The sequence below is a fragment of the Peromyscus maniculatus genome, chromosome 11, assembly GCF_049852395.1.
Source record: "Peromyscus maniculatus bairdii isolate BWxNUB_F1_BW_parent chromosome 11, HU_Pman_BW_mat_3.1, whole genome shotgun sequence".
NCBI classification, from domain to species: Eukaryota; Metazoa; Chordata; class Mammalia; order Rodentia; family Cricetidae; genus Peromyscus; species Peromyscus maniculatus.
The window spans coordinates 8,421,516-8,434,811 of record NC_134862.1 but is presented as its reverse complement, the minus strand read 5'-3'; the positions used below and the strand labels follow the sequence as shown (position 1 = coordinate 8,434,811).

The 13,296-nt window shown below is 47.8% G+C and overlaps 1 protein-coding gene and 1 non-coding gene across 12 annotated transcripts in view; one reads left to right on the top strand and one right to left on the bottom strand.

Moving 5' to 3' along the window:
* The window catches only part of Clasp1 (cytoplasmic linker associated protein 1), a 231,372-nt gene that overhangs the window by 74,768 nt on the left and 143,308 nt on the right, over positions 1-13,296 (top strand). For all 11 annotated transcript variants that reach the window (XM_076547178.1, XM_076547174.1, XM_076547176.1 and 8 more), the window contains exons 3-6: positions 2,212-2,290; positions 4,108-4,211; positions 5,340-5,431; positions 7,371-7,446. In XM_076547178.1, coding sequence (XP_076403293.1) covers positions 2,212-2,290; positions 4,108-4,211; positions 5,340-5,431; positions 7,371-7,446 — 351 coding nt within the window. The remainder of the gene's footprint in view (positions 1-2,211; positions 2,291-4,107; positions 4,212-5,339; positions 5,432-7,370; positions 7,447-13,296) is intronic.
* Positions 1,556-1,680, bottom strand: LOC121821448 (U4atac minor spliceosomal RNA). The gene has a single exon (XR_006062280.1). It is a non-coding gene; the product is annotated as a U4atac minor spliceosomal RNA (small nuclear RNA).

Genomic DNA, 13,296 nt, shown 5'->3' with positions numbered 1-13,296 from the left:
ATAAATTTTTTATTTCAGGAGTTTATTATGTGTCGCAGAAAGCACAGTTGTGGATAAGGAAGGTAGGAGACGAGTGTGCTGACTCATGTTAGGACTGCGTTCTGTGGATAAGACCATGTGTTGAGCGTCCACTCATCTGTTATGGTACTTGTAGAAATGACGCCACAGATGTTGACCCTGACTGCACTTTACCTCCTGTGCCTTTATGTCCAGAAGTCGAATTGTTGGAGCATACAGTTAAATTCTATTTGATTTTCTGCAGACATTTCCCACACTGACACTCTGTTATACTCCATCAGTTCTTATTCCTTTGTGCCGTCACTTCTTCCCTCCCCTTCCCTCTCTCCCTCCTCCCTGCAGTCGCTGCCTAGAGAATGTCAGCCTTGGCTGTGTCTGAGCATCGGTCTGCTCCTCTGCTGTGCACCTGCGCTTTGGAGTGCTCTAGCCCATCACCTCGTGTGCTGTGTTTATCCCCCGATTCCCTCCTCTTTAGTTCCCCTTGCTCTGTACAGGGCTCTTTAAATAGAGCCCATTCATTGGCTCTTAACTTGGTCCCTTCATTGTTTGGTTCTTTCAAAAAAACCGTATTTGGCATGTAATTTTCCTCTTTCCAGGCAAATCAAAAGGCTACAGAAAGTTGTTCTTACTGTCTGGGTTCCTTTTCCCAGGGGATGGTGGCCCTACTACGAGAAGGGGACCACTTGCTACAAAGTTATCATCTTCTTACCTGTGGTCAAATCCGACCTCTGTAGCTTTTCCCCAGGAAGAGTCCCCCACTCCTCTCAGGAATTCTATCCAGGATACCTGTTACATGCAGTTTCCCTCCTTGGCTGTCCTTGTCCTTACCTGGGGCAATTTCTCAGATATCCTTGGTTTTGATCCTAACAGTGGCATACTGGTCAGGTGTTTTGAGTTTCCCTCATGTTTTTCTTGGGATTACTCATGGCTTATAGGCTTGGAGAGACTGTCACAGAGGTGAAGTGTATATTACATTATATTAAGTTTACATCACCAGCATGACTTAGCATTGTTCATGTGAACCTTGGTCACCTGGATAAGGTGGTTTATCAGTTTCTATACTGTAAAGTCAACTCCCTTCCCTAGTGTGCCAAACTAGGAAAACTAAAATGCCCTGGTTCAAAAATAAAACCAGTAATTTGAACTAAAAATTCTTTAAAAGGAAGATGCTCATGAACCTATTTTAAAGGCTAGGGGTGGGGCACACTCCCTTATTTCCAGTAGTCAGGGAGCTGTGAGTCTGAGGTTAGCATGAGCTACACACTAAGTTCCAGGCCACTCCGGAACTATATAGAGTGGGCCTCAACGAGTATCTAACTTCTCCCACGGCTGGTTTGGTATTTGACCTAAGTGGATCTGTTTGGAAACCGGACATGAACTAAGATACGGAAGCCAGTTTCTCGGCTATGATGGGAAAGTTTGGGAAATGGTCTTGCAGTGGTCACGGCTGCCCTCTACCGGAGCACGGGAGAAGTCCGGAAGGGCTACGCTGCCTAAACTGTCTTTGAACGCTCAGGCGAGGAAAAGAGGTTTTGTGGTTTCCAAAAATTGCACCAAGGTAAAGCAGAGCTCTAACCGATGCAGGTGTGTTGTCAGGCGTTAGCAGTACTGCCCTCACTATGCGTTCATTGGACAGTAGCGCAACCCCAAGAAAAGGATGGTTGCTCGCAACCACGCGCGCCCAGCGGCCAGGAAGCTCCAGGCCCGGGTAGGCTTGCGGTGATCACCGCGGTGGTCCTGACCCAGCCCGCGCGGTGGCCAGTATTTTCTGCAAGTGCAGCTCTGACGCCGAGTACCCTCTCTGCTTTCTTGAAACTCCTGAGGGGCTTTCAGACGCCTGCTTGGCTTTACCCAGAAGGCCGCGCGCCACACGTCTGAAAATTTGCATACGTGCCTCTCTGGGCGGGGCCGGAGGGAGGCTTAGTACTGCGACCCGGTTAATTTGCATGCGCAACTCTGGGGCGGGGCGGGGCGGGGCCGTGATGGGCTTCTGTGGGCTGGGCTGCTTCTATTGCAATGGAGTTTCGCCTTGGCGAGTTTCTGTAACCGGTTTTTCCGTGCCTAGCATCCTTTCCTGGCCAGCCAGCCCAGGCTTCCCAGTCATTAGGCGCCCCGGGCTCTGGGACCGCGGGGACCAGATATGCCGGCGCTACCTCTCTGCACCGCTGACGCCGTGCCTGTTTCCCGTTGCAGGTGGTTCTCCTGGGCATGGACATCCTGTCTGCGCTGGTGACGAGGCTGCAGGACCGGTTCAAGGCGCAAATCGGCACCGGTAAGCCGCGAACTGCAGACTCCCAGCCTCCCTCCCACTCCGGACTCACCCCACATCACTTTTCCCTCTAATCCTGAAATACTCCTTCCTGCTGTGATCTTCGCGTATAAAATACTGCCAGTTGAGGACTTTGTGCCAGATTAACCATCAGATTTGATGCCAGCCAGTACATGCTGTCCCCAGCCCTTCCTCTGAGAGACAGTTTTCTGTGAAAAGTCCTACAAAAAAAAGGAGCCAGTTGCCTTTTCCCATGGTTTAAAGGTCACTAAACCAAGGTGCTTCATGGTGGCAATGTAAACACTAAGCAGTTCTGTTTATTCTACTGTTTCTGTAGAGAATCTCTCCATTCCTCTTCCCTTTCTTCTTTCTGTTTTGTGTGGGCTCTGCGTGCCAGTCAAGGACTCTAACCATTGAGCCACAATGTTAGCTGGCATTTCCCAGTGGCGTTCATCATCAGTGTTTGTCTTTTCCTTTTCTGTAGCTTTGGGTCAGTGTGCTCATTGAGAAAGATGGTGGGACCATACAAAAGCTTACTGCTAGGAATTTGGTGTTTGAACCATTTTCCATTTCCCTCCTACATTAGCTCAATGTAGGAGGATTCTCATGGATTCTCACAAAAGGGAGGCCTAACAGGCTTGGGCTAGGAATGGGTGGGCTGGGCTGGCCCATGCTGCAGTGTATAAATGTGGTGTGTGTCTTATGTGTGCTATAAGTAAAATGAACCCAATGTCAGTAAAACGTGTTGATCCCCTTTGCCCCCAGACAGGGCCTGTTTAATGTTTTTTTTTTTTTTTTTAACTTTTAAAATTTTTATTTTATGTGCGTTGGTATTTTGCCTGCATGTGCATCTGTGTGAGGGTGTTAGATCATCTGGAACTGGAGTTACAGACAGTTATGAGCTGCCATGTGGGTGCTGGGAATTGAACCCGGGTCCTCTGAAAGAGCATCCAGTGCTCCTAACCACTGAGCCATCTCTCTAGCCCTGTTTAACGTTTTTATTAGCACATGTCATTATATAGCATTGCATTTTACACATTAAATAGTGTATTTTGATCATATACTCACTCTTGCCTTCTGTCCCCCCCACTTCCTGCTGATGTCTTTCCTTTCCTACCCAGTCCCTCTTCTGCTTTCATGTTTTTTTTGTTTTGTTTTCTTTCTCCCATGACCGCTGAGTTTGATTCGGGCTGCTTACACAAGCGTAGGTGAAGGGTTGTTTTAGGGTAATGGGCCTTTATCCGTAGTGTAACCACTGATGAAAACATCTCCCTCTCCCATCAACAATTAACTCAGGGAAGGATAGGTCCTTGAGAGTCCTCCTACTTTAAGTTCCTTCTTTCCCTCTCTCCCTCCCTCCCTCCTGGGTGCCATATAGCCTTGGCTGGCCTTGAACCTTCCACACAGCAAAGGATGACCTTATGACCCGATCCTCCTTTCTCCATGGCCCAAGTGCTAAGATTTTAGGCATGTAGTACTTACCCAGCTCTTTCCTTCCTTCAGGTTCCTTTTGGGTCACCCTTGCCTGCCAGGGCCTCTATTTAATATTTCGTCGGGTTCCACATATGTTGGGACTGGCGGGAGGGAAGCTGGGGCAGAGACAGTCCGCCCAAGTACGAGGTCTTGCCAATGTCTGTGGTTATGGAATGCACTTGGGCAAGGAGAGTGGAAGTCTGACCCAGGATGGGTGGCTTTGGAATAGCTACCCATGGAATAGGCTTTAGAATTCCTTAATTAGGCCAGCTTCTTGCAGATGAGCAGTAGCTGAGCTCAGATCCCTAGATCTGTTTTCATTTAATCATTTCCATTTTGGTTTCCAGTGTTGCCAAGTCTAATAGACAGACTGGGAGATGCTAAGGACTCCGTGAGGGAGCAAGACCAGACCCTGCTGCTAAAGATCATGGATCAAGCTGCTAACCCCCAGGTAGGACAAGAGAACCATGCCTGTGTGCACAGACAGTGTTCATGCAACTCCCTGGGCTTATTTCTTTTAAGCTGATGGGTTGGAGATGGTCTTAGTTAGGTTTTCTGTTGCTTCAACAAAACACCATGACCAAAAAGCAAGTTGGGTAGGAAAGGGTTTATTCAGCTTACACTTCCACATCACTGTTCATCATTGAAGGAAGTCAGGACAGGAACGCAAGCAGGCAGGATCCTGGAGGCAGGAGCTGATGCAGAGGCCATGGAGGGGTGATGTTTACTGGCTGCTTCTCACAGCTTGCTCAGTCTGCCTTCTTATAGAATCGGGGACCACCAGTCCAGGGATGGCCCCACCCACAATGGGCTGGGTCCGCCCCATCAATAACTAAGTAAATGCCTTGTAGCTGGATCTTAGGGAGGCATTTTCTCAACTGAGGCTCTTTGCTCTCTGATGACTCTAGCTTGTGTAAATTGAACTGAAAACTAGCCAGGACATCGATAAACATTCTTATGGCCCACAGTCCCTCCTCATATGGGAGATTTAAATATAGAACTAGAAAATGTATCATTTGATTAATCTGTTAACGCCCTTTAGCTCATTTATGGGACTGGCTCTCCCTTTGTCCGGAAAGGAGCAGCAGCTGGTGGTATCTGAGGAGCCAGCAGGCCTGGCGGGGGCCTGGTCCCTCTATGACACTTAGGGCCTTACTAGAATGGATGGGCCCAGCCCTGCCTCCCAGGGTCCCACTGATCATGGTTGGGGGGTGCAGCAAGGCAGCCAGCAGCAGTTTCCCGGGGGACTTTGGGTGAGCCTCGGTGAGGAGAGCTGTTCCAGACAGAAAGCAGTGTGTGTGCCTGCTGTCATTTGGGCTGTCCTGTTCTCAGTCCTAAAATGGGGTAGTTACACCTCCTCAGGAGTGTGGGGAGAATCCAGTAGTGTTACATAAGCGCACCTGCTTTTCACACTGTAACTGCACGTGTTTGATAAAGTAGTTCCCTGTCTGCTTGAGTGTGATTGTGAGAGGACCCTGGGGCCGGTGGGGACGGGGCCAGTTTGGTTCCTGTAAAGAGGCTCTTATTCTGTGAAGGCTGCAGCATTCCTACCCTCTGACCTGTTCCTTGTCACCCGCAGTACGTGTGGGACAGAATGCTCGGAGGCTTCAAACACAAGAACTTCCGCACGAGAGAGGGCATCTGCCTCTGCCTTATTGCAACACTCAATGCGTAAGTCAGGGGGAACCTGCAGACTGCTTGGCTCATGCTTTTGTTGTTGTTGTTGTTGTTTTGTTTTGTTTTTGAGACAGGGTTTCTCTGTGTAACAGTTCTATAGCTCTGGCTGGCCTGGAACTCACAGAGAGCCACCTGCCTCTGCCTCCCGAGTGCTGGGATTAAAGGCATGCGCCACCACCACCCCAGCTTTTTTTTTTTCTTTTTTTTTAAGATAGGGTCTCATGTAGTCCTCTGGTCTTGAACTTACTTTGTAATTGAGTATATCTTGAACTTCTGATCCTCCTGCCTCTACTCTTCAAGAGTTGAGATATTCGGCACAGGCCAACATGTGTCCTGTTTATTTGGCTCTAGGGGTGCTAGAAATGTCAAATGTAATCTGAATTACATTTCCAGCCCCTTGGCTAAAGCTTTAAAAACAAAACAGATCAAAAGCCGCCACCACTGCCCTTTATTCTGAAGTAATTAGATCTATGGGTAATTGTAAATGTACTGGGAAGTGGCGCGGTCCCGCGCCCTGACCACAGTAGGATTTCACGCAGGATGGTGTGGCCTTCAGGACCCTGGAGGAGTACGGGGCCTGCTCCCAGAGCTTGCCCACATTTCCACAGCTGCACACAGGCCTCATGTGTGTATGAGGTCCCACCCACTGCCCTTCTGCCACACACTTTATAGCCTGTGGCAGCCACTAATCTGGACTCTTATCTCTATGATCTTGCCACTTCAAACTGTTACTCAAGTGGTGTCAAGCCTATGACCTTCCAGGGTTGCTGTCTAGATTTCCACTTAGTTAAGTTCCTGGAGCTTGCACTGTGTGCCACTGATGGTGATAGTCGGTTTGTTTCACTGCGGAGTACAATCCTTTGGAATAGAACCTATGCTGGAGTACAGAGTATATGGTATAGAATATCTACTGTAGATGTAGTCCAGTTTATTTAGTCACTCATCCATTGAAGAAAATGTGGGTGACTTCAGGTTTGGGCCTCCCGGGAGGAAAATTGCTAGGGTATGTATGCAAGTTTCTGCAGAAGTGTGAATTTTCAATTCCCTTCAGTAAGAGTACGATGGGGGGGCTATTTTCATTGTTTGTCCATTTATTTATTATCTTTGGGAGTTTTGCCTGCATGTCCTCCTGTGCACCACGTGAGTGTCTGGTGCCCTTGGAGGCTAGAAGAGGGTGTTAGATCCCCTGGAACTGGAGTAGAGATGGTTGTGAGCCGCCATGTGGGTGCTGGTATAGAATCCCTGACTTCTGGAAGAGGAGCCAGGGCTTTTAACCACTGATCCACCCCATTTCTAGTCTTTAAAAGAAACTGTTGACATAATTTCCGGAGTTGTCTGTGCTCTTTTATAGAGTGTTCACAAAGGATGTCTGTGGCTTCAGCACTGCCGTGGTGGGAAGGCTGGAGAGACGCTGAGGTGATTAAGAGCGCTTGCTCGGGTGGCTCACAACGGCCTTAAATTTCACTTCAGGGGATATGACATCCTCTTCTGGCATGCACACAGACAGACATGCGCAGAAATAAACCCGGAAGAAAAGTGACAGACTTGGAGTTCCCCAGTAGAGCGGTGTAGTCAGACACCTGCAGCCATCCTGTCAGCAGCAACATTAGCAGACTGTCTGAAAGCCGCTCCAGAGATGACCCTGGAGAGTTTGGTTGGGGCCTTGGAGTTTGGCAGAACAGGAAGTATGACCCGACCCAGCAGGGCGAGGGTCTGAGGCAAGAGAGACACTAAGGCGCAGGCCCTGTTGTAGTCTTCGGGGCCAGGCAATGGAGGCCTGAGGCCAGCAAATGGGCTGTGGAATGCTTTGGAGCCGTTTTGAGTAGATGGAGGGAACCTTGGTTTAAGGGGCTAATGCTGGGGGTGGAGAAGGGCAGATGTGGGCGCCGGCCTCTTTCTGCCCTTTGTTCTCACTCATGCCTTTCATTTCCAGCTCTGGGGCCCAGACGCTAACACTAAGCAAGATTGTGCCACATATATGTAACTTACTAGGAGATCCCAACAGCCAGGTGAGTGGAGAGACCGGCAGCCCGGGAAGGTGCATTCTGGTGTTCTGTGTGTGCTGTGTGCGTCAGGTGGGCGGACTTACCTCTGGGGAGCTCTGACTCGGATTTAAGAGATTAGCTATCCACTAGCTTTTATAAACTATCACAGCAAATGAGTGGCCGCTCTGCCCTCTCCTGTATGTTGGGCTGAGAAATCACAGCGATTTCTGTGTGCCAAGTCCTACTTTACAGTCTGTTATAAACGGCCACGGGGGCTGGAGAGATGGCTAAGAGTGTTGGTTGTTCTTGCAGAAGACTGGGTTCAATTCCCAGCACCCTCATGGTGGCTCACAACCATCTGTTACCCTGTGGTGCACAGATACACATGTGAACAGACACTCATACACATAAAATGAAATCTCAAAAATTAAAAGAAGCCGAAAATGGCCACAGCAGTTCTTCAGGGAGATTTCAATGCTTTTGCCTTGACCTCTCACCCTCAGGCCTTCGGCCTTGTTTCTGCGTCTTTTGTTTCCTGCAGAAGTCCTGTGTGCAATGCCAGTGACATTACATGGTACCTACTGAGGTTATTTATCTGTCATTAAGCTGCTTACACGAGACAGGCAGGTGATGGGTGTTCATGGTGGACCTGTGGGTGGCCTTGGATCTGCACCAGAATAGTGTGCACTGAGTGTCCTTTGGTTGTGAGACAGAGCAGGCCAGACACACCATTTAGCGTGACAGCACTTATCACTCAACTGCCTGCTGTCTGGTTTGTGGAGAAGTCCAAACATCTACCCCAACAAGACAGGTTCACAGGGAAGACGGGTTCACAGGGAAGGCGGGCTCACAGGGAAGACAGGCTCACAGGGAAGGCGGGTTCACAGGGAAGACGGGCTCACAGGACTAGGCGGGGTAGATGCTAGGGGAACTCAATTAGCGAGCATATAGCACATGGTATATTTCTGTAACTGGTGCGAACATCATCCTCCAGATGTAGGAGAGACACTCACTGGCCCCACAGTGTGGTAGCTGGCAGGACTCTGCAGGGCATCATCCTTCCTCACAGCAGAGGTGGCCTCGCTGTGCATTAGTACTAGATAGTGTTAAAGCAGAGATGCAGAAGGACCACCTCACCAGCCCAGGACCCTCTGCTGTGTGCTGTGGGAGTAACATCAGCTTTGCCCTGCTCAGAAGCTCACATCCCAATGTAGAAATTTGAAAGTGATGTTCTTGTTCCCTTTAAAGCTATTCAGATGAATCTCAGAGTTCTTCTTGTTCTTCCCAGGTTTTCATTTCTGAAGTTGTCCACCAAGGGAACCTCCCTTAGCAAGCACATAGTATACAGCACCTAGAACTGCCTGAACTGTGGGACAGTTGGGGGCCGTCTATTCTTACGTAGCACCGCTCCCTGATTCCACTTCCCTTGTTCAAGTCCAGAGTGGAAGTTAATGTGTGAGATGTCTCTAGGGTTTGGGGATGTTCCCCTTATTCGGGAGTAACTAGGGTTAAATATCACATGTCAGCACAATCCCATATTCTGAACACATTAATTCAGTTGTTTTTGTATTTGGTATTAGAGATAGCATTGAGTATCAATCTGAAGAGACTATATCAAACTCTGAGCTCTCTAGGTCAACCCAGAAAGCCTGGAGGACAGACATGTCCTGGCCGTGCGCGGCTGACCCTGTTGTTCCTCCTGCTCTTGAGCCTGCCTCCCTGTTAGGGCAGTAGTGTGGGTTTGCTTTTGAGTCTTCCTGCAAGTGCTTGGGAGGAGGGTGATTGTTCTTAGTCTCTGGCATCACTGTTGGACACAACTTAGTCAGAGTCTCCTTAGCCTGAGGTGGACATTGTCATTTGCAGAGATCCCACACCTGCCACATCCAGTGGGTTTTGAGAAACCCTTAGCTGGATTGTTTTATTTATTAGGTTTTCAGGACAGGGTTTCTCTGAGTGGCCCTGGCTGTCCTGGAACTCACTCTGTAGACCAGGCTGGCCTTGAACTCAGAGATCCGCCTGCCTCTGCCTCCTGAGTGCTGGGATTAAAGGCGTGTGCCACCACTGCCCAGCCAGCTGTATTGTTTTAAATAAGTGAAAATGATTTATTGTACTGGTATCTTAGAGTGTCTTCACAATATTGGTGTGGATATGCTTTGCATATCTCAAATCTTGGGAGTCCTGCTTAGACAACACACATACATCCATGTACCAAAAGACAGAGTCCTGGTTAGACACACACACATACATCCATGTACCAGAAGACAGAGTCCTGGCTAGACACACACACATACATCCATGTACCAAAAGACAGAGTCCTGGTTAGACACACACATACATCCATGTACCAAAAGACAGAGTCCTGGTTAGACACACACATACATCCATGTACCAAAAGACAGAGTCCTGGTTAGACACACACATACAGCCATGTACCAAAAGACAGAGTCCTGGTTAGACAACATATACACCCATGTACCAAAAGACAGAGTCCTGGTTAGACACACACATACAGCCATGTACCAAAAGACAGAGTCCTGGTTAGACACACACATACATCCATGTACCAAAAGACAGAGTCCTGGTTAGACACACACATACATCCATGTACCAAAAGACAGAGTCCTGGTTAGACACACACATACAGCCATGTACCAAAAGACAGAATCCTGGTTAGACACACACATACAGCCATGTACCAAAAGACAGAGTCCTGGTTAGACACACACACATACATCCATGTACCAAAAGACAGAGTCCTGGTTAGACACACACATACATCCATGTACCAAAAGACAGAGTCCTGGTTAGACACACACATACATCCATGTACCAAAAGACAGAGTCCTGGTTAGACACACACATACATCCATGTACCAGAAGACAGAGTCCTGGTTAGACACACACATACATCCATGTACCAGAAGACAGAGTCCTGGTTAGACACACACATACATCCATGTACCAGAAGACAGAGTCCTGGTTAGACACACACATACATCCATGTACCAAAAGACAGAGTCCTGGTTAGACACACACATACATCCATGTACCAAAAGACAGAGTCCTGGTTAGACACACACATACATCCATGTACCAAAAGACAGAGTCCTGGTTAGACACACACATACATCCATGTACCAAAAGACGGTGTTCATTATCCAAAGTCAGGCACCCCTGGGTTGAGTCTCAGTAGCAGTAGCAGCGCAGCCTAACTGTGGAAGAAATGCCTTTAAGAGGGACTGTGTCTGACTGCTCTCTAAATAACTGTTATCAAGACTGTATAGATTAAAAGAAAAAAAAAAAAACTAGGAGAAAAACCTACAGTGCACATTCCCTGAGTCTCGGCACTCAGCAGAGATAGGTGGACCTCAGAGTTTAAGGCCAGCCTGATGTCCACGTGAGTTCCAGGTCAGCCAAGACTGCATAGTGAGACTCGATCTCAAAAATAGAAATTAGGAACACTTACTGCTCTTGCAGAGAACCTGAGTTCGATTCCCAACACTCACATGGCAGCTCACAACTGCCCATAATGTGAGTTTTGGCACACACAAAATGCACACACACACACACACACACACACATACACACACACACACACGCAAGGCAAAACACAAATACACATAAACTTTAAAAATTAATAAAAAATAAAACGAGTGAAACAATTTTTAATCAAATGGAAAATATGAAATTGTATCAACAAACTACACCTCAAATTTCTGCCCAGAATCTGGTAGGCACTTGTACTATATGGCCCCAGGCATGTCCCGTTACAGTGTTTTGATCCATAGTCCTTTAAATCCTTATTCCTTATTCCTGTTTTATGTTTTTGTTTATCTCCATTTCCCATCATGTGAAAAATGAGGCCTGTACTTCAGGGTGACTTTCAGTTCCCTGTAGTAGACAGGATTTATAGGCTGGGGATTCTCCACTAAACACTGAAAACAATCCCCACAGCTACATCTGCCTTCAGATTCCTTTTCTTTCTTTAGCAGAGCTAGAGATTAAGGCTGGGGCCTCATGCGTCTGTAATGAGCCTCCCCCTCCCCCCCCCAGCTCTAGCCCCGCCCTCACACCTGCCTTTGGAGTGATCTCTGCATGTGAAACACCCTACACTTGGCATGCACTCTGCACCTACAGGAATATATGCAGCACCCTGCCTCACTAATGCCAGTCACCTCAGCCATTCACTGTTCCACCATCAAGCTCCATGCCCCAAACTTTATGACAAGATTCACTTTTATTTTTATTTATGTTTGTGTGAGTGTGAGTACGGGTGCCTGAGGAGTCCAAATAAGGCTGTTGGATCGTATGATGCTGGGATTACAGGCAGTTGTGAGCTGCCTGACATGGGTGTTGGGATCTGAACTCAGGTCCTCTCTAAGAGCAGTACAGGTTCTCAGCCATCTCTCCAGCCCCAGCTCCAAACCTTAATTAGAGTCCCTGTCCCTGCCTTGGGGCTTAGGGATTCAGCATTTGAGCTTTGGTGGATGTAGCATGAGATTTAAGAGAAGATAAATGAGCTGTGATTTATTAGAAGAAGAGGTTTATACAGATGATGACCTCTCATGCGACACCAGGTCGCATAGGGTCAGGACTGGTGCCCATGTCCCTCCCTCCTGTCCTTCATGTAGTAGGCTTCCTTGTGGGACTCTCCTTTGTGGGACCACCAGCCCCCCAGTAATGACACAAGTATGCAAGCCTGGCCTTTAGCTTAGACTTTTTCTCAACTAGCTCTTATAACTTAATTAACCTGCTTTTATTAATCTACATTTTCCCACATGGTTCAGTACCTCTCCTCTGTACCGTATGTCCAACTTGTTCCATGTCTCATTGGCATCTCCATGTTTCTAGATTTATCTCTTCTTCTCTCTCCCTGGAAATCCCATCTGTCCTCTCCTGCCCAGCTATTGGCCGTTCAGCTTTTTATTAAACCAGTCACAGTGACACATCCTCACACAGTGTAAACCAATACCCCACAACACCCTCATCCTTTGGTTGCATTGCTACAGAACAAATCTAAAACCCTGTTGCATCCCTGTCACTTTTTGCCTGGCCCTTATGACATTCTGTATTGAAATGTATTGTTTTCTTTTTGTTTGCAAAATTATAAACTCACAGAAAAGCCAGAAGAGCAGTTGAGCGAGCACTTGGGTCTGTCAGCTAGCCCTGGCAGATCTGTTTTACGCCTGCTTGTGCATCACATACTTGAAGATGTGTATTTGTTCTCTGAACCTTTTGGAAATAACACTCAGACATAATATTTTTACTCCAGAAAGTTCAATGTTTCATATAACAGCAAAAGTATTTTCTCATATAACCACATGGTTTTAAAAATAAGCATATGTATCTGTAAAGAGCTCATTTGTAGGGGTCAAAGGGCACCTTGTGGAGGCAGTTCTTTCCTTCTGCTTGGGATCTGGGGATCAAAGTCAGGCTGTCAGGCTTGGTTGGTAGCAAACCAATCTCCCCGCTGAGCAGTCTCAATGACCTCACATGCCACTTTATACTATAGAAATTTAGCATCAGTACATTGATATTTGATGTATATTCCATGAATTTTCTCCAAGAAAACACATCCGTCCTGTCCCTTCCTCCTTATTTCACTGGCTGTGTAGTAGGTCCTTGTGTCTGGCCAGATGGTGCACTTGCAGTTCATGAGGGCCCAAGTGCCTCCTGCCTTTGAGCAGCAGGGTCTTATTTGGATCCCGACCATCTGCCGCACTTCTGTACCTGGCAAAATCTGACTCTTCTGAGCACTGACGTGACTCCTCCCTCCCTCCTCCCCAACTTCTCTCTCTCTTTGTAGGTGCGTGTGTGTATGTAGGCTCTGCTAAATGGTCATTGAACCCCAGGATCCATCTGTCCCTGCTTTCC